The 24,836-nt window shown below is 36.7% G+C and overlaps 1 protein-coding gene across 1 annotated transcript in view; it reads right to left on the reverse strand.

Annotated features, from left to right (window-relative positions):
- The window catches only part of MYBPC3 (myosin binding protein C3), a 56,997-nt gene that overhangs the window by 20,226 nt on the left and 11,935 nt on the right, over positions 1-24,836 (reverse strand). The window contains exons 5-24 of the mRNA XM_035550183.2: positions 24,670-24,818; positions 23,607-23,724; positions 22,751-22,799; positions 21,482-21,526; positions 19,042-19,098; positions 18,323-18,325; positions 14,734-14,757; positions 13,833-13,999; positions 13,020-13,152; positions 12,784-12,786; positions 12,223-12,347; positions 11,517-11,622; positions 7,514-7,680; positions 6,959-7,124; positions 5,905-6,011; positions 5,547-5,576; positions 5,252-5,388; positions 3,659-3,736; positions 2,125-2,284; positions 551-655 (exon numbers count right to left, since the gene is read on the reverse strand). Of these exons, the coding sequence (XP_035406076.1) occupies positions 551-655; positions 2,125-2,284; positions 3,659-3,736; positions 5,252-5,388; positions 5,547-5,576; positions 5,905-6,011; positions 6,959-7,124; positions 7,514-7,680; positions 11,517-11,622; positions 12,223-12,347; positions 12,784-12,786; positions 13,020-13,152; positions 13,833-13,999; positions 14,734-14,757; positions 18,323-18,325; positions 19,042-19,098; positions 21,482-21,526; positions 22,751-22,799; positions 23,607-23,724; positions 24,670-24,818 (1,929 nt within the window). The remainder of the gene's footprint in view (positions 1-550; positions 656-2,124; positions 2,285-3,658; positions 3,737-5,251; positions 5,389-5,546; positions 5,577-5,904; positions 6,012-6,958; positions 7,125-7,513; positions 7,681-11,516; positions 11,623-12,222; positions 12,348-12,783; positions 12,787-13,019; positions 13,153-13,832; positions 14,000-14,733; positions 14,758-18,322; positions 18,326-19,041; positions 19,099-21,481; positions 21,527-22,750; positions 22,800-23,606; positions 23,725-24,669; positions 24,819-24,836) is intronic.

Genomic DNA, 24,836 nt, shown 5'->3' on the forward strand with positions numbered 1-24,836 from the left:
TGCTTCATTCAGCTTGTTTCCTGTATCACACGATGATTTTGGCCTCCAGTTTTAGTACAGATTTTAAAGTCATTAAAGAGTTTGAAATATGTTTTGTGACTCATGGTATGTGGTTGTATGTGAAGGAGAATTTTATGAACTAGCTTTCTAAAAAGAAATAAAATGTATTGCATGAGTGCTTGAGATTGCAGAAGTCTGGAGTTGATGTCTGACATGATCACAGCTCTGTTTTGTTATTCCTAAGCAAGGTCAAAGGCGTGTATACTGACCTAAAATTTCTGTCTTGAATGGGAATACTTAGCTTTAGCATCTTCTGCTTTGCTAACTTCCTGAAATATTTCTTGGATTCAAACAGCACAGGCAGGGGGCACCATCTACCTAATATTGAAGGGCCAGAATTGACCTATTTGAAAATTTGCTACTTTAGTTGGTGTCTGAGGGTCAGCCTTCCTAGAGTGAATACACTTACGAAATCCTTAGGCATCATTGTAAAGGAGCAGCAATAATATAGGAGATGTTGCTGGCAACTTTGTGTTTCAGCACTTCTTACCAAGTACTGGTTGCCCACCATCATATTTAGGTGGTTGCCATTGCACAGTGCAGTAGTCTTCTCCAATGTTGCTGATCTTGGGAGCTTCTGGAGGGTCAGGAACATCTGAAGAAAACGTGAGAATGAATGGGGGTTGTTACTGTTTCATGTATTGTCCACAAATCAATGAAATAATTTTCTTTAATGTTTTTTTTTTTTTCCTGCATATTATACATATATATAAATAGTTAAAAAAAAAAAAATCAGACATCCTGAGGAATTTCCTAGTAGTAGTGGTATTCATCATGGCACTACAAAGGCAATGATAGAAATTTGTCAGATTGCAACAGTAGATACAACATAGAATGCATGGTCTTAGTCCAGAGTGAATCCTACTTTTTGATGCTTCCAGGTTAGTTTGGTTTTCTTTTAAATACCGTTTAATTATTCAGCTATCTTGTTCTTTTCAGACATAATCACCTTTTTGCAAAATGCAAGGTTTTGGGTAATCAGCTGTGTACTAACTGCGATAAACTGCATTTAGTCATCCACGACTGACATAGATCTATGCTATGAACCAGGAAAAAGAAAACACACGGAACCCACTTTTTAGTGGGAGGCGACGTTGGTATTTTCTTGTTTGGTATGTAGTGAAATCTCTTGTAGACAGAGAATGCCTCTTGCCTTTATTTTGTCCATAAGGAAATAAAATTAGACATTGTGCTCATTCGTTGGCTCTTTTACCTCAAACCACTGGATAGAACTCTGCTAGGTGTTTTAGCAAACAGCTTCACCAGTCCTCCACTCAAATGCGAGCCAGCAATCCAAACCTAGTAGTAGTTTGTTCTCAATCCTGTAACAAGAGACTTGCTCCAGGGTTTCTTATTCTGTCTAGAATAAACTTTATCTAGAATATAAAGGCTGTGTGTCTCACATATTTTGTTATTTTGGAGATATAAAAGATGAAAAGCAGTTAATTCTAACTTTTAATACTGCAGATGAAAATAATTCCAGTTTATCAATTCAAGGTTTGCTTATAACCTGAGCATTTGTCATATACATGGTAGGGTATAAACAAGTTAAACATGAGAAAATTGATAAAAATTACTGACTCAAAAACATGTTTCCCCCAGCTCTTCTGCGACTCACAGTGTCAGTCTGTTTATCTTGTATCTGATATGCTGCCTCTCTTTATTCCATTAGCTGCTTACTCATTACAGAAGGAAGTCATCTTTGTTTAAAAATGTAAAACAACACAATGACAGGAGGTTTTTCTCATCTCATACTAGCCTGAAGTGTGTTCCTTAGAAGGGAATGTAATCTGTAAAATGTTAGGATCATCTGAAACTGGAAACATAAAAAGAAAACACATGGTTTTCCACTGGGAGTTGTTCTCTTTCTTTTGCACGTGGCAGGCAACTACCTATGAAAAATACTTCTGCCAAATTTTGTAACTGATAGCATTCCTGCCTTTATGATCATTTTCTGTCTCTTTTTTAAGCTTAAACTCAGCACCTGCGTCAATTTCAGAGTTGAGTGAGTTTCAGTGAACTCAATACACTTTCATGCTCTGGTTATTTCCTTCCTTCACTTACCAATAACTTTGACTGTGATATCAGCCTTGTCTTCTCCCACTGGATTCTTAACTATAACTCTGTATACTCCCTCATCCTCCTTTTCAGCTCCTTCAATGATGAAGACACAGTGGTCTTCATGCTTCTCCACACGAACTCTGCCTTCAGACTCAAACAGAAGCTGTGGGCAGTGAAAGTAACAGAAAAAGTCAGTGTGAGTTGTGCCAGAGACAGCCTAATGAGCCTGTATGTAAGGTGGTGGAAAGCTTCATTTTGAATATTATCAATGTTATTCAATAGCTATGTTCCATATTTGTATGGAGAAATTACTCAAAAGCTATGAATGTTTGTATTTCTCCACATTTGTATGGAGAAAATAGAAAATATCAACTAAATGGCATGCGTAAAGCAAGTAATTTTGAGAAGAATTGGTTCTGAAAGTCCCCAGGTTGTTATGATTTATTGCTAGTTTCACACACCTGATACTACAGATTCCTAATTGGGATAACTGCTAGTATCAATGTAAAGTTTCATGGATAACAGTTGTGTAGATTGTAAATTCAAGGGAGGTTACAGATTTAAATTCAGATATTTGAGCAAGCATTCCTGTTCAACAATATCTACATCTGGCATCAGATAACAGATCTGATCAATTTCCTTCTAAAAAAGTTAATGTATTTATTTGTTAATGGCATCAGTGTGATTTCTGTCACTCAAGAACGTGATATGGGATAACTTTCTACTCTTGGGTAGACCTGTATGGTGCCAGGAGTTGGACTCGATGGTCCTTATGGGTCCCTTCGAACTCAGGATATTCTATGATTCTATGATTCTTCTCTCGACTGTGAGGTCTAAACATTACCACAGGAACTTTGCTGTGCATTTATAACATGCTCTATTCTTTATGTGCCCACATATCTTCAGACTTGGAAGAAGCATTATGAAGCATTTGTGCTTGTCTAGTGACTAGCACAGCAGAATCTTAACCCTGAGAAGAAAGGTGCCCTGAGAAAGGTGTATTGTGGCATAGCAAATGTAAAATACTTTGTATCTACCAAAATCAAAAAGTTGTCTATTACAAAAAAGGAAAGTTGTTGGAAAATAAGTCTTCTTTTGACTGTTTCGTACATACTTTGCTTACTCCTTTGACTCGTTATCTTTCTTTGTGTCTTGCAAGATTTTGTCCTAGTTTTCTTCCTCTAGATATTATTGAAGCTTAGTGGAAAAAAAAAGTGGGGGATAAACATTCACAAATACATTCAAGTGTGTTTTAAACAACTTCTTTGATTCCTTGTAATCCAGCCACCATGTAACGGTGGTTAGAAGGAGATTTTCTTGACCAATACCTTACTCGAAATTCACTCTCCAGATCTGTTTTGCCCTTTTAAAGTCATTGGTAATTGCTGTTGTGAGGCAGGATGTTGGGGTTGCTGTGCTATTTGCTTCACCAGTTTTAATATCTACTGACTTGAATATTATTTTCTTCTGAATAGGACCATTTGTATGGAAAACACTGAGCATATTTGTGTGTCAGCATAAATAATAAGGAACTTACCTTACTATCAGTGTTTAAATCACTGCTGTTTTCTGAGGGAGTCACGGAGTCATCATTGCTTCGAAGCAGGTCGCTTTTCTAGATAAACAAAGAAACCACAGAAAGCTGAATTTTCTGAGCAGAACAGTAAAGGTGTTTCTGCAAGACAGAAGAATCCATAGGTGTGCTGAGGTGCTTGAACATGGAGGTGTGAGAAAAGTGAAGAGCAAAGTGAGAGAGCAAACAGTGCTGGGAAGGAAACAACAGATATGAAAGTAAAAAGCAGAAATGGAAATAGATGTATCGGACTGTAGTGAATTAAAGGAAGGATAAGTCAGCAAAACTGAATCTACAGCTTCATAAACAAAGATGCATTCCTGCAGTAGAACAGTAACTGCTTCTGAGTCTGTGTACATCCTGTCGTAACAGTTATTCTGTATAGCTACAAAAATAAGGATTACTTTTTAACAATGGGATAGTAAGTCAATATATATGTTTTAATAGTCAGAAATATAGTCAAGTCTGTAACATACATAAAACAATGTATTCTGAAACTTTGCTAGGATTTCAGTAGTTAGTATGTGCTATACATCCTTCAGATCAATCTTGGCTCCTTTTACTCATCTTCAGACCTCAAACTACAGAAATAATAAGGTGTAGGGTTTGAAATATTTGTATGAGACAGTCAGAAAAACTGCTTCTGGTTCCTTAAGAAGATATGAATGGCTTTTTTGTTAGGTTCCATACTAATTCTGCATTGCAGAAAGAAGTCATAAATGTTACTAAATATGTCCACCTGAACAAAGAATGCTGCAAAATTGTGAAGAAATGAGACTGGGAAAATGAATATAATTGGCAATATTATTTTGTCTATATCTATTTATTTTTGTACTACCTATGGAAAGTGTAATGATGCTGTAGAATCTTATGCAAATTATGTCTGTGTTTTGTGCTAGTTATAGCTCAAGAGCACACAGATGGTGAGGGGTGTGGATGTTCTGACATAGCCAGGAAGGAAGCTCACTTAAACACTTTTGTGTCTAGGTTCTAAATTTTTTCTTTGATGTTTTGCAGTTGCTCTGATTAGGCAAATAGCTAGCGTCCTCTCTTTTCGTTATACCAAATGCAGCTTTACCCCACTGATCTGCTGAGAACACATCTTCTTCACAAACTGTAGAAGAATTATTGAGAAAGATGGTAAAAAGAAACTGCCACCTCCAGAACTTGTCCATACTATCAGGTGAGATCATGGGGATGACCGATCATTAATTTCTTTTTCTCTGAAGTATTAGGAGAATAAACCTATATGGTATCCGACCATCTGCATGTATGTCTACTCATATAGATACAGCCTCTACTTTTGGAGGAAAAAAAAAAAAGGCAAGTTCGTAAAAAAACACAGTTCAAGGTGACTCCTACAAAAACAGATAAATCCCAGTGAACTACATTGCAGCTATTTAATTTTTATTCTTGAGTTAAAAAATAAAATAATTAAAAAAGCAACATGAACATACTTTTAAATAAAAATTTTTAATCACAGACAGATTTGAGAAAGAAAATAAATTTCCTGGTGTGGCTTTCTTGCCTCAGCTGTTGTGTCAGATTACACATTACCTTGTTCACTTTCTGCCAGATGACAGTGGGTGTTGGATCTCCTGATATGGGAACATCCAATCTCAGTTTGTTCCCAGCCACCACAACAATAGTGTCAGGGGACTGGCCCAGACAGTCAAGGTGGATTTTGGGAGGCTCTATAGCAAAGGCAAAGAAATAAGTTTAAAATATGGTTTGAGTGTTCTGTATGAAAAAGAGGTGACTACTTATGTCAACTCCTCATTAAAAATGAAGATACAGTTTCCTTTGCTATTAAAAACATGTTTACTTGCATATAAATAACGAATATTCTTACCTTCTCTTGGTACAAAATCAATCTTGACCTCTGGAAAAAAAAAGAGGTGGGGGGAGTTAGGATAAATAGATCTGAAAACCAAATTTTCATATAATTTGCATTCAAAAAGTAATTTACAACTCATTAGTCATTAAATCTTCTCAAGGCATATACATCTATATATTAATGCAATAAACTGGAAAACAGGCTCTGTAAAACAATGTAGCAATGATAGCAAAATAACGGGCAAAAGTAATGTAATGCACCTGTCTTGAGGGATCTGGAAAGAGATTCTCCATAGTCTTTCCTGGTATGACCAGGATTAGTTCCATCCTTTTATCCCTGTGGAAATCCCGTTGTATATTCTAAGATAACTTACCCAAAAACTGAAGCTTGGCAGAAAGGTTGTAAGCAAATCCCTGAGGGATGAACGAATAGTCAGCCTCGTCACCTGGTGTAACGTCCTCAATAGTTAGCTTATGGATTCTGGAAACATGAACAAATATGTTCCACTCCCTTACCTTACCTTTCCAGGAGAAACAAGGCTATTTCAAGAGATGAGGTGCAGGCTATAGGATATTAACAAACATTACTATTTATTTTTCCCTTTCCCTAACATCAAGTCAACAACCTCTAGGGCTATAGGCTGCTCTGCTTTCAGTATTTGAGTAAATCCATCTCAGCATGATGTCTGTGAGTGGATTTTTCTTGTCAAGGTAAATGTGTAGTCTACTCTGAATAGAGGAAGCTGTTTCTCTGCTTCTGTTAGTCTGGTCATTTACCCTTAAAAAGGGCAATTGTAACATTGCTGACTTAATTTGATCAGACTGTAAATATAGTAAACTGTGTGGAAAACAAGCTAAAAATTGATATTCCATCCCTCTATTACTGTAAATTCAAAGCAGAGTAGAGAAAGGGAGTACCAAGGAAGAATTTACCTAACATGTAGTACCCATGTATCTTAGGAAGTTTCCTAGTCTTGATTGCCAGTAAGAGTTAGGCTGCTGAGAAACTTGAGCACAGAATGGTGCAATGGTATATGGGTTAATATTTATACTTAAATCAGTAGTTTTTCTGAAGGGTCTTATACATAAATGCTATATTAATCTGTCTAAACACTACTGTTAGTTTTAACGTTACCAAAAATGTGTTTTCTAGATGATTTGAATACCAACAAAACATGAAATCCAAATGAAAACTGAAAACAAATTCTGCTGATGCACCACTGATTCCATACATGCAAAATGCCAAATCACATACCAAAGCATGCCTGTGACTATGTGCTGATTGTGGATGAGAAGGTTTTAACTTTTTCATTTTAGCTGGAGCCAGGACAAAGTCTTGTTTTATATTCCTGTCCCCCTGAGATAATAATTCCTGTGGGTTGTAACGTAATACCCAAACTTGTACATGCTTTCGGAAACAAGACTAACCTGCCAATGTGGGAGATCTTTATCCTTTCATCTGGTACCACCTCCTTGCCATTTTTCAACCAGATTCCTTTCACATTTTCATCAGAAACTTCACACTTGAAGACAGCCTGGTCACGTGCCTTCACTGTCAGGTCCGCAATGCTCTGATAAACTTCCAGCTTTTTCTCTGATATTGCAAGAATAGTCAGTACAGAAATCAACAAATCAGCATAGATCTGTTAATAAACAGTCGGTGTGGCTTTACTGAGTAGAAAAGGCTAGGGCTGAGCAAGCTGTTTGTGGAAAGGTGAAATATGAAGGAAAATCCGCAGCATGCAGGGCTTTAACAAGACTGATAGCTAAGCACCTATTATTATCAGAGTATCTGTTACATCCGGCACACAGGTGTGAGTTCTCCTGGAGACCTCTGTTATCAAACCTAATGCCACCTATGAAATATTCTTTTTCCCTGGCACAAGGATGATGCTACCCCTCTGCACTATCCTGGAGAAAGTTACCTTCAGCCTGTTTTCATGTTTTCAGATTCTCCGGTTTCATAATATTACCTGTGCTTACCTTGTACAATTAGTTCAGCGACTGATACCCCACCGTTGGTTTTCACGGTATAGTGTCCACTGTCCTCCTTGGTTGACTCATTAATAATTAGATACTGCTTTTTTCCATCTTTCTTAAATCGGTATTTGAATGTTTCTTCCCGTGTCAGCTCAACTCCATCCTTCTCCCTGCAATGCCAAATGGTGTTGAGTTATTTTTCTATGGGGGGAAGAGGTAAGTAAGAGTCAGCTCAGTAGAGATTGAAAGACACAAATCCAATCTTAGTAGCATTTCAAGTTAACAAAAGTGAGACTATTTCACAAATGCTATCAGAACCAGAACTGCTAGGGACCAGAATCTTACTAGCTTGACCATGATTTTTTACTGCATATTTGACTTCTGGTTCAAGGTTGTTCTTTCACAAGGAATTTCTTGATTGTTATTACTTATATACCATAGATACACGTGACAGTATAATACATGTTGTAGAAGATACAGGGATGAAGAAATACCTCACCAGCAGTGAAGGTACTATCTTAAAAGTTGCCATAAGGTAGTAAGGACTTGCTGAATAATGACTTAAAAGTCTTACTTTTCATGATGTGAATTGTAGTCATTATAATTTCATGGTTTGTGGACATCAGTAAAAGAAGAAAAATTTAGGATGGATTTGAATGAAAATGTATTTTGGATTTTTTAGTCCTTTCTATTCAAGGATGCCACAGTATAGTTAAGACATTACTAAATTAAGCTTCACCATGCAGCCTGAGAGGAAATTTAATTATTGTAATTTCCAATCATCGTGAAAGGAAGCGAGCAGAGAGGATTCAAGCTGTTTAGTCAAGGTCACACAAAAATATGTAAGACTTTTTATAGCTTTCCTGTCCTTAATCCTAAAGAACATAAACAAGATCCAAGAAAATAACTTGGAATTTCTTCAGCTTGACCTCCTTTTGTAGCCTTTTATATTTTTTATTATTAGAATATATTATCTGAATACCACTGCAGTTAGTAAACTTTTTTTTTCTATTTGATATTTATGTGAAAAAAGTAGAAAAAATGTAATGCTTTTAGTAAAGTAAGAGGTTGCTTTCTATCTAGTGTTATTTTCCTTATTTGTTGCTAGTGACTATTCAGCTTAACAAATGTGCTTACAGGCTAGGAAATGGCAGTGCTGCTTAGGGACTCATTAGAACGGTCTATTTCTAATCTCAAAGTAGATACATGCAAAGAAATCTTTTGCCTGTGTCAGAGTCTGCTGATGTAAATCACAGATTAAAGCTTTAAGCAGAGACATGAATCCTAGTTTGTGATTTAGATGTACCTGCTGCAACTTCACTTCAAAATAGCTCCAGTTTATCCCCTCCTAACTGTTCTTTAGAGTACAGCTTATTGGAATTTACAGTTGGATTAGAAAAACCCTGGCCTACCGTCCAAATCACAGGGCTACAACAATAGTGAGGGAGGAAGCAGAATGCTTGCAACACCACATGAAACACAGTGCTTAGTGTTACGCCAGGATTATGTTTCCTCTGCTTGCTGAGTGGCAGGAGTCTGATGTCAGGTGCAAGATGTTCTCCTAGGCTGATGCTCTCATGTATGCACTTAGTTCTGGAGCAACTGCTACAATGCAATGCACAAACCTTTGTTGAACTGCTGAGAATGGACTATGATCTAGAAATTCAACACGCTGCTGTGACAAAAACACGCACACACATGCCGTGGCTACTGTTCCAAAGATGAGCTTCTAATTTATTTTGGTGATGTATTTTGACATGTGAATTGTCAAAGATATTTCAATATTCTCTTCAGCCCTTGGTTAAGAAAGAGATCTCTTGAAATCTTGTCTAAATAATGAAAATAGACTATTTGCAATGAGCAGTGTCTTAAAACCCCAGGAAGGGAATAGTATATTTATCTTTTGTTTGATTTAGTGACTATCAGATTGCTGATGAATATGAGCAGAGTGTCTGCAGACGGGTGTACTGACAAATAGTGTAATGATAAAATTATAAACTGCAAAAGAGACCTCCCAGGCATCGCCTGACTTAAAATACTGTACTGCTGTGGCGAAAAGGGAAAAACTTTATATAAAGTAATATTATAGCCCCTCCCTTGGTAACTAGAGCGATGAAGCAGAAATATCAACTGATATTAAATTGTAAGAAGAGGATTTAATAGAACCCTGGAAGCGTTAGTTTAAGGACCACTCTAGGTCATCTGATCCAAACTCACTGATACTAGTGACATAGGAACTGTGTAATAGTGGGGGTACACAGATTTATTGTTATTATTACATTACTACAGTTTGTTTTCATTTGGAGCTGTTTGGAACTGTATCATTTGGATGATACATCCAGCATTCAGAGATAGAAAAATCAAGTCAAAACTACATATTTTATTACATCTTTTTCTTCAATAATTGTATTATTTCCAAGGCCATCTGAAGCTTAGAAATGACTATTCCTTAGTACTGTGTAAGAATAACATGAGATCTTTCTAGGTGATTGAGAGGACAGTCTTTCCTGATCACTATGAAGAGTCCCACATGATGAATTCTCCAAGCCCTAGTCTGATGGCCACGCTTAAGAGACTGGAGGCCTTATCTGTCTTGTGCAAGTCACATATTTGCTTCTTTTCATGTGCTTGTGACTTCATCTCCTAGGTTTAAAGGGTGCAAGAACTGTAACAGGTGCCTTTAGCTAGTGCCTGTTACTTAGCTTAAACTGTAGAGCATTTCACCTAAAAGGACGTAAAACCAGAACTGTTTCTCCATACCATATTTCATGTTTTTTCCTGGACATTTCTTTCCTGTGTCATTATTGCCAAAGAGCACTGACTGAGTCTCCCATAAAAACAGTTATGTTTTGTAGATGCGTGTAGTGTAAATATCTAGCTGCTCAGTTTTCTGTTGCTATGCATTGAAGAGTTTCTCTGACCGCTTGCTGCATTTCAGGCAGAGACAGCTGCCATTTTGCCCTTGTCACAGCAAATGCCCATCCCACAGATAACAGCTCTGCAAGATGTATGGGAGTCGTTCAAAGGCATAGGATCAAAGTGTGGCAGCTGCAATGTGCCCTGAGAGGGACAGATATGGTTGTCCCCATCTCTTGTGACCAGGCATCTGTAAGCAGTTCCTGAACAATAGCGCGTGTGTGCCTGTGCATGTGGTTTTAATAGTGTAATGCATATGCTGTACCAGCTCTTGGGCTCTATTTAAATTCTCAGTTCCTTCCTTTGGGAGAGCAGATGAGTGATAGCACTTTCCAAGAATGTAATGGGCATTGTGGGAACAGTTGATAACCATGTGCCTGAAGCTGTTAACAAGCACAAGAGAATTTCATCTGGTAGAGAAATGAAGTGAGAACAGTGTGCCTAAGGCCTGGTATGTGAGCACTGCCTGCTGTGCCTGCCCAGGCAGTATGAACCTTCCAGCTTCCCCTCAGCTGGAATGCCCAGCAAAATGAACTCTATTGGCACAATGTTTGTCATCTTAATCCCACTTGCTGCATATACATAATGACTGGCTTTGCAGGATCACCTCAACAGATGTGTTAAAATAAGTCAATGGCCTTCCCTCTGTCTCAACAGACACTGACTTTTTACCTAAGGAAAAAAAACCTCACTGCAATTGAGAAGAGCAGAGCTCATCACAATGTGGATCTGATTAGTCTCTGTAATAGTTATGCGTTGCTGTCAAGCATTTAGAAAACCTTAATGTTAACAGCTTAGTAGAGTCAGTAGCATCCTGTAGCCGCAGAACAAGAAATTCGAGAGACACTTATAAAATAGCTAGATTTCATTTGTTTTCTGTAACGTTCTGGCCTCCCAGTGTCTACTCAGTATTTGATATATAGAAGGAGGATAAATACTTTTTTTCTGAAAGCACTGATGTAGGATGCCTTCATCCTTTTTAGTCCACAGCTCTTCTCCACAAACACTGGTTCTAGAATGTCCCATGGAGGAATATGGCCTGTTTCTTATTTGCTGTGTTGTTTTTTTTTTCCCTTTTCTATTCCCTTACCATTTTACAGTAGCTCCTTCCTCAGACACTTCACACTCAAACTCCACTCTCTCTCCAACCATCACCATCTGGTCCTCCAGTGGGTGAGTGATCAGGATTGGAGGCTCTGGAAATGAAGAGGCCTTTTTTAAAACAATATTCTGAAAGGCTGATGTCAGTGATAGGTCTCAGTCAGCGCTCTACAGGAAGAACCCCTGGCAAAATACATGGTGATGCTCTCTGAGTTGGAACTTAAGACTTACTATGCTGGATCACATTACCAAGGTTATCAGATGACCTTTTGGTATTTACTTCATGAGAGAGAATACAAACATAAGATTAATCAGTTTTCATATAAATTCCAAAATTCTCAGACAGAGGCATTATTTTTCTGTACTACTTGATCTGCTTGTAAAGCTTGAGGTACGTATTTATCTTGAACAGAAGCTAATTTCTAAAGTAAGTTTCTAGCCCTATTGTTGGAAAACAAAGCATTTTCCAAATGAGATTTAATAATTGTTACTGAGCTATTTTCCTGTGCTTTCTCAGTTGCGGCTATAGGGAAAGTGTGTCTTCCTTTAACTGTAAGAAAAATACCTACTTTGATAGATCTCAGATTTTGTTAATGTTTGAGAATTTGCTTTGAGATAACTAATTTGAGAGTAAATAAGGATTTAACTAATTTGATGCTAAATGTTAGGGGGTAGGTTTTGCTGCCATTGCTCACCTTTTACGAATAATTCTGTGAAGCTCTTCTCCTCACCTACCACACATTCATATGCTGCATCGTCAGCCAGAGAGCAGTGGTTTATGGTCAGAATTCTCTTATTCCCAACAGCTTCAAAAATATATCTGAAAAGAGAATCTAAGTGTAATTATCTGAGACTCTCTTCTTTGGACCCCGCCTTCCCCTGCCAGGCAGAGAAGAAAGCTCCCCACTTCTTTTCTGACATCAGTGGCAAGGTCTGTAAAGATTCAACCCACTGAATTGCAGTGGGCAGAAACAGTGTTTTAAAAACAAGCACAGGGGATTATGGAGATCACTCCATACTAAACTGAGGCATACAAACTCCTGTGAATGGTGTTGGAATGCTGGTGACCATAGATGCTTTTCTAACACAGACACAAACATGACTACTTACCATCAAAATTCCTCATCAAGGCTCCAGAACCAAATCACAGAAATTTTGGTTTTACAAGCATGCTACAGCAAAGTATATCCCATGTAAGAAAGAATTTTGAACCCTGGATATATACATAAACAACAGAGCATAATCAGAGGACTTACTTGCTAAGTAGGTAGATGTGATCATCCCATTCCACATGTAGATATACAGAGCACAGGGAAGAAAAAGAAACAGCCATGAGAACAGTAAACTGGCCACAACTCAATGTGCTATGTAGATTCTTTCATGGTTCCTATTTCTCCCTATTTTATTTGTTTCTTTCTAAGTATAGCTAGCTTTTCTACTTTGTCCATGCTTCAGGCCATTCTGTGTTTAGTTTCTCATACTTCTAGTTTACCTGCCGCTCACTTGGATCTCCTGTCCATTCTTCAGCCATTTCACGTCAGCATCTGGATTGGCAACTTCAACCACTAATTTAATCTTTTGTCCTTTGTCCACTTGGTAAGCTGGATCCAATTTCTTGAGGAATGCTGTGATGAAGAATGATTTTTAAAAAGATAATCTTAATTTTTTTTTCTTTCTTTCTTTCTTTCCTTTTTTTTTCTTGACATTCTCTGTCAAGAAAATAAATCTTCATTCCCCTTCCTCTTGTTTAATGCCATCTTAAACCTTCTCCACCTTCTGCATCCCTGTTTGCGTTTTTACCATTTCTTTTTGTCTGTTCTTCATCCCATGCTGTCTTATGTTATTCATTAACATGGAATGAAAGGCATGTGATATTAACTAAAATGAGCAAAGTAAAATATTCTAAATCAGACATAAATATGTACTTCAATACATCCTAAATAGAGTTACAGCTAAGTGTGACCACAGGAAAATGATACTTATCTTCTCAGTACTAATGAAAGGCAATTTACCGTCTCTGCTTCTGACTTTTAATACAAATTAGTTAAAAGTAGGTAATTTATACTTGACAAGACTAGAAGAGGCTCAAGAAACCCAAATGCGTCATGCTTCAAGTGTTTTTAAGAAACCTTTATAATGGAAACGAAATGTAAAGATCATGCAAAAATTGGAAAAGGAAACTGCGTCACACTCATACTTCCCATGCTCTTCTGTCTGGCTGCTGTCCAGCTTATGTTAATATTTGAAGAACTCCCAAACAAGAATATACGTACAAATGTATTTGGAAGAAATAGAGCTTTCCAACCTGTACTTTTTTTCTCTTCCTTCTTTATGCGTTTGAGGCGTTTCAGCATCCCACGCAAATCTGTGATGCCATACTGAAAAGCGATTTTCTCATATTCAGAAGGAGGAGCTTTCCTCAGAATTTCCCAGACATCTACCTCAGGTTGTGATTCAGTTTTTCCATCACCTCTGCAGAAAGATATTAGAATATCTGAATGCCACTACTGAGAGAATTTTAAAACAGCCATAGGCTTGGCAAGCTATATGTAGGTTTGATGAAATCATTTCTTAATAAAGAATTTAGCAGTCTAACTTTTTACTATATTATCACCCAAAATAATGAAATTAAACAGCAGACTAGTTTTATTCAAATTTATATATATGATGATTAAGATCCAAATGCTGTTCTAAAGGATTTACTGTCTAATAGCCAAAGCTAAAAAGTTGTAACTTTAGGTAATGTAAACACAGGGGGACGGACTGTCCTGTGATGATCATATGCAAAACATGGCAAAGCAAGGAACAGAACCGATATCTTGAGAATACTTTAAAAACAAGGTAGTTGTATTATGTTAACAAGAAACGAGTCCTTTTCTACTCAGGACATTTTTCCTGCATGCTAAAATAAATCACAGATTACTAAAATATCTATCATCATTTATAAAGGCAATTGTTGGCTTTAGTCATCTATGAAACATAAAGGCACTTACACTGATGAGTATTAGCAAATGAGACAATATTTACAATGGATGACTTATTTTATGGTTTAACCAAAGAACTAGTGATTTCAGAAGAATTAATGTTTGCTTTAGCAAAACCAAGCGAAAATTCAGGTGTCTGGCTTTGGGAAAGGCATTCTTTTCCTGTCATCATATTTTAAGTTAAAAGTTCACAAATTACGAAAGAAATTGGTGTAATCTTACCGATTTACAGAGCGCAAGAAGCTGCTGAACTCAAGAACGATGCACAGAAGCGTTTGGAAAAGCATGCAGCATCCCAATAGGCAAGAAAGAGGGCATCATGTGTTAATACAAGAGAGCCATGAATGTCATCTTCACCTTTAGCAGAATAAGCCTGTGCTTCAGTAGCAGGGAAATGAAGGAACTCGTGCAAAAGCTCTGAAATAGGCTTAAGAAAAATGCTGTTCCCTAGTAAAATCAAACTCACGCAGTTTGTACAGTTCCACTCTGCAATCTAAATGATAAGTGTAAATGCTTCTACTTGTTCCTAATTATGACAGATGGATTTACAGGGAAATAAGTAGCTTTACTTAGCGCTCTCTTCTTGGAGTTGTTGCCTGTCACTGCTTGCATTTTGATAAACAGAGTAAGGATAAAAGAAGTAACATTTTCTTAAAATTTTCTGTAGTTTACCTAAACTTCCTGTGGTTGCTGTTTCTGTTATCACCAAGACCAAGCAAACTTCCAGTGCAGCAGAACACTCTCATATAATGAAGTCGTGTACAGTGGTAAACCCCAACAAACAGATCACTTATGCAGCAGGCAGTGCAAAGAAAAGTGGAGGATTATGGTGTGTGTGTTTTCATTTTTTTCAGGAAAAGAACAGTCCCATTAGTCTGTGAGAAATACTATTACTTGAAAAAGCATGACTGTAGTCAGTCTAGACAGCAGGTGTAAACAAATATTTCTAACACTCCTGTGATTTCCCGTAAAGGGCTTGTTTAGAACAAGAGAGTTATGTTTATTAAAGTACTTTGGATTTCCAGCATCGTTGTAGCTCTTGAACAGGAGGAAAGACCCAGTGAATGCAAGTTGAAATACGGCATGCAATATCTCCAATCTTTGGAGTGGCATAGCACTCGCTAAGCACTAAGCCCTCATTCACTAGTGCTCACTGGATTGATAGGTGTATCTGAAGTCTGGATTCTTTGCAGTAAGTGCAGTCTACTGAGTATTTGCTTTGTCATAGCAGTGCATCCACATTACCCACAAATTTAATCCAAATTGCTTTTCTCTATCTATCTCCCATTTACTTCAGGATTACAAATAGTCTGTCATTCTGCAAAGCAGAAGGCAGGACAAATGAACGGATTTGTCAACTGATTTGTCAGATAGACCAAGATCTTTTAACATAAGCAGTTCTTGGGCAAGTTGCTCTGATCATACCAATGAACATTAAAATATTTCCAAATACATATGAATTGGAATAGATATATATGTACATAAAAGTAGGAATATATAATATTTCTAATAAAATCTGTAGTAGCACAATTAACGTTCTGCAGGGCAAATTGTATCTCAAAAGAAAATATAAAATCATAGGAGATAAGAAAGGCTTAACAGGTTCAGATATTCTCATTTTCCATCAGTCATTATATAAATATTGGTGGTTTTCTCTGTCTATCTGCCTAATTATGTGCTCATCTATCTACACCCCTTTACCTGAAAATTTGTGGGTATCATTATTCATGAAGTTTTCTAAAGTATTTTGTGTGAGCTATTTTTAAATGCATCATGAGCTAAATCTTCCAATTTGGAAGCAATTCCACAGCCTAATATATCTCACAATTGAGAAGACTTCCTGAATTTTTGTTTTAGCTTTTCCATTAGTCAGTGTCATCCCATTTTTAGATCTGGCAATACCATTTCAGTGCTGTTTCAATGCTGTTTGCATGCAAGCAGAAATAAAATAAATTTGAGCCCTTATGCTCAGAATGTAGTTTCTTCCTCCTAAATACTAGTATTTTCTAGTTACAGGAGAAAGCTTTAAGTCACATTTACATAACAAAATGGTACTAAAAGTTAAAGGTTATCATTCTTATAGCGTTGAATTGAGTTCTGAAACAGAAGAAAAACTTTCTATGCCTCTAAGAAAAAGTTTCCCCATCCCACTAGTCCTTTTCACCATTTTATATTTGCTAAAACATTCTTTTTGATTACATAAAGCCACAGTGAGACTGTACTCTTCCACTGCCAACAGGAACTAAGCAACGTATGAGAGCTTGCACTCCTGGAGTTTCTCCCACCCTTACACTACTCTCCGTGACACTGGGGATCCTTATTCAGAGCGATCACCTCATAGGTTAAATATGCACTTGGGGGCATTAAGATGCAGCTTAGTGAATCTGCTGTAAATGGAATATGCAGCTGATATGTTTTAAACATGTGTGGAGGGGTTAAAAATAGTCTCGTACATCCCAGAGATGGTTCCTTCCTATCCCATTACTGTCAACTGATTGGACCCTGTCAGCTGTCACCTCCTTCAAGGTCTCCGCTAACTTTCCCATTTAATAGTTCTGTGACAGCTGTTCCCTTCCTCTTCCCAATGACCTCTCCTTGGCCCATGACATCTGTATGTCAACACCAGTTAATTAAATTACAGCAATAGGAGATACAGGATTAAATGAAGCTGTTTCTATTACAGTGGTAATGTTCATTACCTCTGGATTGAGGGCACTTGTAAATTAGGTGGGACAAAGCAGAAGTGGTGAAAGAATAATCTTCAATTCTCTTTGAATCTACATAGCTCTTGAGAGTTCCTCAGCATGAGGTCCTTTTTTTCGGTCCTATTCTAATAAAAAATACTTTCATTCCATGGTAAGATTTTATGCCTTTCAGTTCTCATTAGTATAGGAGTGGTCTTCAACCCATGTTGAAGTCACAGGAAAAAGCTTGTAAGTCACATGTACATAACAAAATGGTATTGAAAGTTAAAGGTTATTGTTCAGGTTGAACCGAGTTCTGAAACAGAAGAAAAAAATCTCACTTTCTATGCCTCTAAGAAAAGGCTTCCAACTGTGCACAAAATTAAGCAATTTTTTTTACCTTCCTTAGCCTCCATTTATTCAAAATTTTAAAAGAAAAAAATTAAAAATTAAAAAAATATATATTTTTTTGCCTATAGAGATTAGAATGTGAGTCTAGTGATGAATGTTTATAGTAACTTCAGGAGCCAGAAAACAAAGGAGTGACCATGGGCAGTAATCAGAAGCATGCCCAGAGTAATGGGATGATAACGATCAATGGAAACCTTACCAGAAATTAAATATTTTGTAACAGGGAAATCTGTACATTTATGGAATAGGTGATTTTGGTAATATGTTTGCTAAACATGTTTAAGGCTGTATGGAACAAACCTTGAGAGCATATTTGATAGGCACCAGCGTACAAATTATGCAAATTATCTGTGATCAAAGAAGAGGTTCCCATTTCTACTTTCTAAAACAATAGGAATTTAAACCAACAGATTATTGAGAAAATTTGATAATTCAAGCACTATTTAAAGCCGCTACTCAAAGAAAGCAATGGTGAAAAACAAAGGACATGCAGAAAAAAACACATTGATTTGTATGGGATAGTTCGTCCTTAATTTCTAACTGTTTAAGAGCATTTCTATCTCAGAAATTGGCAGTCGATAATTTTCTTTCATACTATATAATTGTTTGTCGTGCTCTACATCTAAGATAAAAATGCATGCATTATTTCAAACCAAATGATTCTTATATTCAGTCTGACCCATGCATTTTATAATCAAATGAAGTAGAAACCTTACTCTCTGTTGTCAACAGTGGAATCCAAAACATCCAGATCACAATGGTAGTAAAAAGAAAAAAACATATGTAGAGAGATTATGAAACAGATGTGTCAAGGACAGACAATGGGAAGAAGAAATTCCACCAAAAAAAAAGTGCAAGTAAAAGCAAGAAAGAAGAGTTAGAGTAAAAACATTAAAATATATAATATTTATACAACACAATCTCTATTATTGTAAAAAAAAAAAGTGTATGTAGTATATACAGTTTTATACTGTAATAATAATAATAGTAATGTTTGGATATCTAATAAAAATGCTTCTCTTCCTAGTTCTCTCATGCCATGTGTTGTGAAAACTTAGGGTAAAAAGTTCTTAGTAAACAGCATTATAGACAAGTATTGTAGTTTGTTTATTTATTTATTTATTTATTTATTTTAGTGGAAAGTTTTGGTGGAAGCAACTAATTACACTGGTCCCAGTCTTTTCTTTCTTGGGAAAATAAAAAAATAAAAATTTATTTATTTGCTCCAGTATAAACCCAGCAAGAATGCAGGAAGTCTTGACTATTTGGGGAAGTTGCCGTAAGTACTTGTTATCCTTTTTCCATTCAGAGCTGCTTTAGAAAAATTGCAAGGATTCTGAACTTATTAAACTCCTACTTGCTCTAGTTCTAGTGTTTTCAGAGTTATTCTACAGAAGGTGATTTTATTTCTCTAAGATTAGTGGATTTTACTCACCTCTTTTTCAGTAGGGCACTAAAATTCAACTCTCCAGCTTCGTCATGTCCCTCAGTACTGTGTAGTAACAGAAAAATGTAATTAGTTTTAGAAGGAAATGGAAATGAAACTATATCATGACATAGGTGATAGATTTCTGCAGGGGAGTAGTGGATGGGTTTAGAATGACTTAGAATGTGCTCTGACGTGGGACGTGACGTAATTAGGCTCTTTTTCCATATTGGTCTAGATACAGGTTTAAGGAATTTGTTTAATGAACTTGCATTTTTTCTGTACTGATTAAGAAGAAAACTGTAGAGGTTATTAATTTGGTCGTAATATTGATCTGGAATATATTGGTTATCATGTAGATGTTGCAGAAACTCTCATTTAGAATCTTTAGTGCTTTTAGGAAGCTGTAGTTTCAGGAGTATGGATATTGTTTGTAGTGGGGGCAGTACTAAACCAACCTTTTTGAGGGACATCCTCAAGTCCAAAATCACTTTTTTATTTTTTCGTAGTATTTTATCTAGTATACCCAGCTGCAATTTTTTTAGGGCTCTTTGCGATTCCAGAGTTCATTACCATGAAACAAGTATCACAGTGCTGGTGCTTGGGAGAGCAAAAGGAGGAATCCTGTGATCTGACATAGAACCTGAGATGAGGTTCAACATACAATTGTTCAAAAAGCATTATGGCAAGCAAATTGTGATGAATTGATTGATGAGAACAAGAAGCAACCAGCAGGAATTTTTTGATACGTAATGATATTTGTCATATGCTAAACTCAGATGGAGCACACAATGTTATTTTTGGTGTTCTGAGTCAAATGTGTTTTAGCTGTGATTCTGAATGTTTGAAGTACACATCTACTATGGAAACTTAGCACAAAGTCTCTAAAATCACTTATTTGGGCTTAGTTCCTAGAAAAAAATCACTCCGGAGATGTGTTTTGGAAGTACTAAGCTGACTGGGAATTAAATCTATTTCCTGATTATTTATCATTCAATTTACAAAAAAAAAAAAAAAGTCTTTTTGTGCATTCAGGCAGGGTTTAGAAAGTCAAAATGAATTTTCTTCACCTCAGTTGGTCTCCCATCATCAATGTTCAGAGGCTCCTTTACACCTCTGTTGTCTTGAGAGTAAGAATCAGGTGATACCAACAAACAGCATTCAGATTCCTCCAGCAGCAACACCTTATCCTTAATCGTTGTTTCATACACAGAAATTACTGTTTTCACGTGTACCAGGGGTAGCAGTAGCACAAAATGCTGTCTCTGGCAACACAGTGCTAGTTACTTCAGTCAGTCTGTCTGTAGGAGTGTAAACCAGAATGTAAGGAAAATTCGACACGGCAGGAACAAATATAAAAATATGTAAGAAAACAGCTTCAACAGATAAAGGATGGGCATTTTGCCAGTACTGGTGATAAAAATGGAAGGGAAATAAGTGCCAGACTTTTTGTGCTGCTTGACAATGCAAGGTTGGTGAGAAAAAATAATTCAAAACCATTTTTATTTTGAATCAGTACTATTTTGAATAAGTTGTGAGAAGAGATCTGTTTATTAAGAAAGCACCATATTTACTTTTGTGATTACTTTCAAGGTAGTACAGTACTAGAACGGATGGTTTTCTTGGTATGATGCTCAAGCAAGAAAGTGTATTTTTGGCCTCTTTATCCTTGCTTTAAGAAGATTTTCAATAGCTACAGGCGTCATATATATAGAGAGATGACTATTATACTAAATTTGAAAAGGGCTTCTTGTGATCAAATATTCAGGTAATCAGAATCTACAGGTGGGAGGAGAATTAGTCACATTATTGCTTCCCAGGTGGTAATTACAATCAGCTTTTCAGGAAAGCCCACCAATCAGTGTTTGGCTTTTCTGCAGAGTAAGACCTTAGTAATTACTTTAACATGCTTTAACATTAGATTAGTTAAATCTAATCTAAGACTTCCTATTTTAATTATGGTAGAAGACATTGGGAGCAAAAGGGATATGACGGGAAAGTTAATGATAATAGGATTAGGAGTGTGGCAGGAAATTAGATTTTCATATGCATGTGTGTTGAAAAACTTCTGTGAGAAGAGTGACGATTTTAGTCAGGATGTGCTCAGTATAGAGGAAAGAGTATAAAACAGAGGGGTAGGCATGCATAAAATTTTGAAGGTTGTGTGAAGATAGCTCTCTCCAAACACATGCCTTTTCTGTAGATGAATCTGCCTCTCACTGAACTGTCAAACTACTCTTTTCATTATCTTACACTCATATTACTACTTACTGGTATAAATTCTAGTCTTGTATAAGCACTAAATGCTATAACCATGATTTATTGGGAATTTAAATGTTTATAATAGAAAGTGGAGCTAATTCTGTCTGTTTTTATTTTATTTTCCTGATCAGAGAGAGACAGTTCATTGTTAGACTTGAATTTGTCCGCTGACACAGGCAGACACTACCTGAGAAAGGCTGAAGTCATCCGTCTCCCCCCTCCTGCCAGGCTCCTGAGTGAGGGTATCAAACACAGAGCTTCAGATTTAAACAGTTCATTTCAAAATCTGGCTTCTTTCTTATAGAAAGAGCTGAAAATCTGAACAACCTGAAGCTGCTAACATTGCTCTTACTCTCAGCTGATTCTAAAATAATTCTTTTAATTCTGCTAGCAAGAAGAGAACCCCTTAGAGCCTAATTCCACTGCAGTGAAATAACACAATGCACCTATGCACTGAATGTTCTTTATTAGGCATCAGAGCGGGCTGGTCAGCTACTTACAGATGGATTTGACTGTAAATAAATTCTTCAAGACTTCTTTATGATAGAATGCAAAATCCAAATCTCATACAGAAATAGCACTTGTATGGAAAAATTCAAGCAGTTTACAGAGCTAAATTTTCTCCTATGTTAGAGAAATTAATGCCTGTTGGAATGTTCTTGATCTAATAACTTTGCAAAAATATATAGAAATTAAAACAGAAACTGATTTACTTAAAGGGAGAAGAGATAATAAAAAACAGATGTTAATGTCGAAATAAAAAAGATGTTACAAATTCACAAATTTTACTAACAGAAGGGAAATCTTATTTAGTGAAGTCATGTATAAATTCAAATGATATTACAGAGCTGGGGAGAATAGTCTTTTCAGTACCAATGCAACACCTTGCAGTCTTTAATATCTAGGACCTGCATATATTAGGGTTTTTACACAGACATTTACAGTACCATTGTCTTCTTTCAATTAGTATAAAACATGAAAACAAATACAATCAAAATGCTTGCATTAATATTATTGGTGTTATGCTGCTTACAGGGCTCACATCAAATTCCAGTTTAGGAATTTGTTTAGCAAATATTTGTCTTAAGATGCATGTAGGTCCTCAAGCCACGCTAAATCGAGGCTAAGCACTACACAGAATCTTTTCCCTCTCTATTGGTTTACATCTGGAGTGCTCTACAGCACTGGAAAAAAAATGCTGAAGTTCTTCATAAAAAGATATACATTATCAATTGCATAATTGAAGACAAGCATGATTGTTATACTAGTACAAAGTCAAAATTCTCTTAGATGATTCCTAGATGTTATTTAGTATTTTAACGGTAGAAATATTTTCTTAGTAGACATCCCTGTCTCTGTACTTGTTGGTACCATGTCTTTGCTTTTACTAGGAAAGTAATGAATTCTGCGTGGAAGTATAATCTGATCTACGTAAGTTTCTACTGTGCATACTCACGTGCGTCGGAAGGCAGCACGAATATCCAAGTCTCCACTTAGTGGCGCTTCTGATGTGACAAAGAGCAACAAACAAGAATGAGGCGGCACATCAAAATAGTGCAAACCTACAGTGCTATTTATAAAGCTTTTCAGTTACAGTCATTTTTGTTCTAAAGTTTGTATGTTGTAAATTGTGATCAGTCATGTATTGGAGGACTGAAGCATTATCTTTAAATAGGTAACCCTCACTAACTGACTTTCAACATCCAGTGTTTAATGTATAACTTAGCTCAGTCTCATGCTTCATAATAGTCAGCAGCGTGACAAATTGTCTTATCTCTTCTTTTTAATTCCTCTGCTGGTAAATTTTAGTTTCGATTACTGGCTTCACAGGGTATATTGAAACCATAATGAGAAAACCACTGGATAACAACTGTCTAATGTTATTCATTCTAAATTGCAATCAGTCCTTTGAAAGCAAAGGTAAATTCTCGGAAATATGTAGTAATGTACAGGAACTCCACCTAGGATGTTGCATAGACAGAACTTGATTACTCTGTTCTAAACTTCTGAAGTCAGAATAAAGCCAGAGAACAGTTGCGCTGCTCTGCATCTTTCTGTGTGCTGCCTTAAAGAGCATCACAGTTCTGACTTGAGTGACATCCAACTGTTTCTTCTAATGCTCTCTATCTCTGCCAACTCATCCCAATCTCCATCTGCAGGCTTCTCTAAGTGCACCTGTAGCTCTGCAGGTCTATACTTCAGATCTATCCTTGTCTAGTAGCTGCTGTATACCAGAAAGAATCGGTGGGCATATGTATAGGAAGAAAACAAAACAAAACAGGAAGAAGCAAGGTGGCAGTAGTTCATTTTACCATTGACAGTCAGGTTGAAATTAGAACTGTCAAACTTGTCCTTAGTAGACACCTCACATCTGTACCCTCCTGCAAAAGTCATATTTGCTTCTATGATTTCCATTTCAAAGGTGTACACCTAGAACAGAGACCAGTGATACACTTTGTAAGTTAGAAAATTAAATGCTGAGAGAGATTTAGAATACAGCATATTAAGGCGTAAAGAAAAGGATGAGGGATGAAATACAGTTCTGTTTCCTTTTAGAATTAAGAACCTCCTGAATGTATAACTCATTACTGTCATAAAAATTACATATCCCCAATTCAGTGGGAACAGCTAAAGGGTATGATCAGTACAGGTCTACCAGAGCATTCAATGTTATATTAGGAAACTGTACTGATGTACTGGTGTACATAGCCGTCACATATAGTAACTGCATGTTCATTGGAAACAGGAATAGATCTTTCATTAAATAAACATAGCCTCTATGTAGAATTCAGCAAAAGGAGTGGCTAATTCACTCATGAGCAAGTCTGTTCTGTTCCATCCAGGAGAGGGTGTTAGTGCTTCATATCCCACATGGGATGAGAAGCCATGGTACAGACTCTCTTGTGTTCCTGTTTGTGTATCCTTGGACACTTTTGTGGTAGAAATGGATCTTACTGAGCTATTTAGAGTAGTCTAGCCAATGCAAGAGAAAAGTAAATTCCAGCACTAATAGCTGAACACTTGATCTATATGAAAAGAAGATAGATTATATGTAACTATCTGCCTGACTTTGTTTTCTCTTAAATATAACCAGTATCTATTACTTGGGAGGAAGGTAGAGCATTCTGCAGTAGGTAGCGTAAAACTGCTTCCCCAGTCCACCAGATATTTTCTCATTTCATCATAAACAAAATGTACAAGAGTCTGTATGTAGTGCTCGTCTCTTGTCTACATGGTCAAAACATAGATGTGTCTGCATAACTATTACATAGTATCTAGTTTTGGTACCTCAAAACATTCCTATATTCGCTTATATTTTCCCCAGATTAAAGATTAGAATCTAGAAGACTGAGAATCTTACTCTGCCAGCTGTACCTTGTTGTTTCGATCATAACTGTCATGCAGCTGGAGATGCTTCCCCACTTTGCTTGCTAGGTCCATCCACTTTCCTTTGAACCATTTCACTGACGGTTTCTTCAGCAGGCTCTCACCTGCGACTTTGGCAGTGAACGTGATATTTCCACCTTGTAAGGCAAGTAGGT

The sequence above is a fragment of the Cygnus atratus genome, chromosome 5, assembly GCF_013377495.2.
Source record: "Cygnus atratus isolate AKBS03 ecotype Queensland, Australia chromosome 5, CAtr_DNAZoo_HiC_assembly, whole genome shotgun sequence".
Classification (NCBI taxonomy): Eukaryota; Metazoa; Chordata; class Aves; order Anseriformes; family Anatidae; genus Cygnus; species Cygnus atratus.